The 3,720-nt window shown below is 36.1% G+C and overlaps 1 protein-coding gene across 1 annotated transcript; it reads left to right on the plus strand.

Annotated features, from left to right (window-relative positions):
• The first annotated feature begins 745 nt into the window (after window positions 1-745).
• LOC125468707 (transcription factor CPC-like) lies at window positions 746-3,179 on the plus strand. The gene is made up of 3 exons (XM_048564945.1): window positions 746-847; window positions 1,139-1,226; window positions 2,796-3,179. The coding sequence occupies exons 1-3, from the start codon at window positions 796-798 to the stop codon at window positions 2,935-2,937; spliced, it is 282 nt and encodes a 93-aa protein (XP_048420902.1). The 5' UTR covers window positions 746-795; the 3' UTR covers window positions 2,938-3,179.
• The last annotated feature ends 541 nt before the right edge of the window (window positions 3,180-3,720 follow it).

Genomic DNA, 3,720 nt, shown 5'->3' on the forward strand with positions numbered 1-3,720 from the left:
TCTTCTTCAGTTCATCCAATTCGACGGTTGAAAATTAAAAAAAATGTGTGAAAGTAAAATAGGATGTGTGGATATCAGACTTCTATAAATTTAGTAGCCGATTAACTAGATATGGTGCTAATCAAGAACCGCATCGAATTACGTGTTAATTAATGATGTCCAGACTACTAACTAATACCTGAAGGAGTAACATCTTATCAGTTAATTAGTTAATGGTGATTATTTTCCAATTATCTGGCCATTCATGTTTCACCCTGGGGAATTATGCGGCACTAGTTAGCTTGGGAGCGTGACACATCACCTTGTATAAGTATTACCCATCAGAAAGCCCTTTGGCAAAATACGGATAAGCCCCAAATACCACAAGAAAATAAAGATTTACACCTACAATTTAAAGGGTATTGACGTAAATCTAACAAGAGCTAACAAGAGCGGATTCAACAACCCATTGACCTTGTAAACTCTTGTCTACAGACTCCAGGGACAACTACAAGTCAACAGAATTATATTTTGTTTGTTCGGTAGGACCTGCCATTCCATATTTCCATTGGTTTCTTCTCCAAAGCATTCAAGCTCTTCTCTCAAGAAACATGTTTTTGAAAAAATAAGCTCCTTAAAAATCCAGGAATCTGTTTTTCCTGAAATCCCTCTTGGGAAACTATTAAAATCCAATTCTTCTTGTTAGTTTTGTCCTTCATCAAACTTTACTTGGGTTTTCTCTCCCTCTGTTCGGTCTAAAATTCTCTTAAATTCACTACCACCAACTTTTTGAAAAGAAAAGAGAAGAAAGAAGGCATGGACAGACGCCGCAGAAAACAAGCCAAGACTAGCACTTCTTGCTCTGAAGGCAAACCCACCAACTCTTTCGCTTTCACAAAAATAACTTTCTGGGTTCTCATCTTTTTGGTCAATCTTTAATGGGTTTTCTTCATTTCTTCTTTTTGCTCAAATTTCACTCTTCTTTTGGTTAATTTTTCTTTTCAAAAAAAAAAAGTAAAAAAGAAGCAAAAACTTAGGCTTAATTTCTTTGATCTTTTCCACTTAATTTTTTAACATGATACACCATTGTTTTTCATACATTATTGGGTATTTCCAATATATAAAGTCTCTGTATCTGTTTGTTGCATGTAATTTGCAGAGGTGAGCAGTATTGAGTGGGAGTTCATAAACATGACTGAACAAGAAGAAGATCTCATTTGCAGAATGTACAAGCTCGTCGGAGACAGGTAAGTACGAATGTGCCAAATTATCTTCTTTCTGAGTTTCACCCTTATGAAGTCTGGGTTTATTTTTCCTTTTTAGGCAAAAAATATATGAGAAGCAGATCATTTTGGTTGTTGAAATGTGGTCACCATAGTTCTTGATCATGTGATTGCGATTGTTATTTAAGTATTTTTTGGCAAAAGTTATGTCCCATGGTTTGGTGAGAAAGGCAAGAGTTTTTAAAACCATAGTACTTCCACCGCAACCAACCCACCATAGTTAATGTTTTAGGAGTAGGATTATCTCATCTCTTTTTTTTTCCTCGTCTTTTCTCCGATTCTATTTGAAGGGTTATGGTTAAGTTACGTTAACATTTTATATTAATTTTTTTTATAAAAAAGACAGACAAGATAGAGAATGTGAAAGGAAGAGATGAAACAATGAGGGGAAAAAATCCTAGTACAAAGTTTTTTTCACCATTTAATAGTTTTATTCGTCTAGTGACTTTTTTATCAATATTAAGAGATCATCAGTTCGAACATACTTTCTCGTTGACAAAAGGTAAAAATTCGTTCTCTTATATCCATAATCCTAAGGAAAATGCTTTAGAAGTTAGAACCCTGCTCTTTCGCAGATTTTGCAGAAGAACTTTGGGTGGAAGGAGACATCTTGGTTAGGGGATCATCTCTCTCCACCCTAGAGTTAGAGAGGAGCACTAACATGGTTGATTGACTACGCGACCACCAATTTAACTGAGAGAGTGGAAAATAACCGTAGGTCAGAAGAAGCACGTGCCCCTCCGAGCCTAAGTTGGTTCACCCCCATCCTTCAGAGAATCCCTGTATACTTGTATCGTTCGAAAGAACACTGAAAGCAATGGGTCTAATAGCAATTTCAAAATATTTGTTGTGTAACTTCTTATTTTATTGTAGAGAGAGTATTCAAATTTTGAGTTTCTTCCAATAAAGGGGACAGAAGTACCTTTGGACCAATTTACATGAACCAAGGTTTTAAAAGACACTAGGTGCCAGTCAGGCGGCAGGTTGGGGCTTAGTGCCTAAGGAGACTAGGCATATTTAAGTAAATTTATTATATTTCATGTAAACAAATGTCTCTTTATCCTTAAAAATGTATATAATTACAGCAAAAACTATAAAATAGAACGACATATATATTATGAAGTAATGGAACATAATGAAGGCATGGGGAACAAACATATAATGTGTGTTCATTTAAGTATTCAACAAGTCTTTTACAATTTATTGAAAACAATAAAATGCAAAATGAAAGTTATTTATTTTCTGTCTAAGTGAGTCACAACCTAGGTGAGTGCCTAGACAGGTTTGGGCGGGTTAGGCGGATGCCGAGGCAGTCTAGGCGGGGATTTTTAGAACAGTGACATGAACATACAAATTAAGAACCATGAATATATAATTCTCTTACTATTACAATGTGCAAGTGCAAGAATCATATACTTATCCACAAATGATTGTGCAAGAATCATACATTGATTGTTCTCTTATTTTGGTCTTAACTAGTGGAAAATATGTAAGTGTTCTGCAGAGTTCTAACTAGACTTGTATATAGCTCAGGTGGGCTCTTATAGCTGGGAGGCTTCCAGGCCGGAAAGCGGAAGAAATAGAGAGGTTCTGGTTAATGAGACATGGAGAAGTATTTGCAAGTAGAAGAAGAACAGAGCTTAAGACGACCAATAACAGATACAACAACTCCTGATGATTTTTCCCTTTTCTCTAGTTAGGAAGTAATTAGGTTTGGCTGTTTAATGTTGTAGCTTACCTATCTGGCTAATTTATTGAATGAGACTACTTACCCTCTCTCTCTCTTGCATATACAAAGACAACATTGGAGAATGATTCGATGAAAGATCTTTGACATTTTACCATGTACATAGCATTAATGGTTTGCCCCATACTGCTTTGTCTTGTTCTCCTATTTAAACAGATGATTGGTCTCTATCTTCCCCTCGTTGAATTTAGGGTTTCATTCAAATTATACATCCATGCAACTTCAAGATTTTAACTCTGCAACCACCCTCCTTCCCCACCACCCCCCCCCCCCCCCCCCCCCCCCAAAAAAAAAAATTGTATCTCCCTTGTCATGTTAATGGGCGATGCTATGGTCGTTGAAGTTGATCTAAATGGAGGACCATTTAATACTCCTAGAGTATCGTAATTTTTTCGCTTGTTTGTATATATAATTCATTCATCTTGGCATTTGATTAATAGAACGTGTAATGAACTTCAGTTTACTTATACATTATTACTGTCACCCGATCCTTATCGCTAACACTCTTATATTTAAAAAAAATGTATACAACCAACGATTAGTCTGCAAATACATGAAACATCTAAGCAATGCAAGATGAACGTCGGGGGATGTGTATCTCGGTTTGCATGCAAGTGGCATCTTATCGGGCTTTATGTGTTTATTAGGCTTAGAAATGAGAGTAACGGTAATGTCCGATTGCTAGAAATGAGGAATTGGGAACTATAATAG

Source organism: the organism of the source record quoted next, unplaced genomic scaffold, assembly GCF_019419815.1.
Source record: "Pyrus x bretschneideri cultivar Hongxiangsu unplaced genomic scaffold, Pyrus_bretschneideri_v1 Contig4, whole genome shotgun sequence".
NCBI classification, from domain to species: Eukaryota; Viridiplantae; Streptophyta; class Magnoliopsida; order Rosales; family Rosaceae; genus Pyrus; species Pyrus x bretschneideri.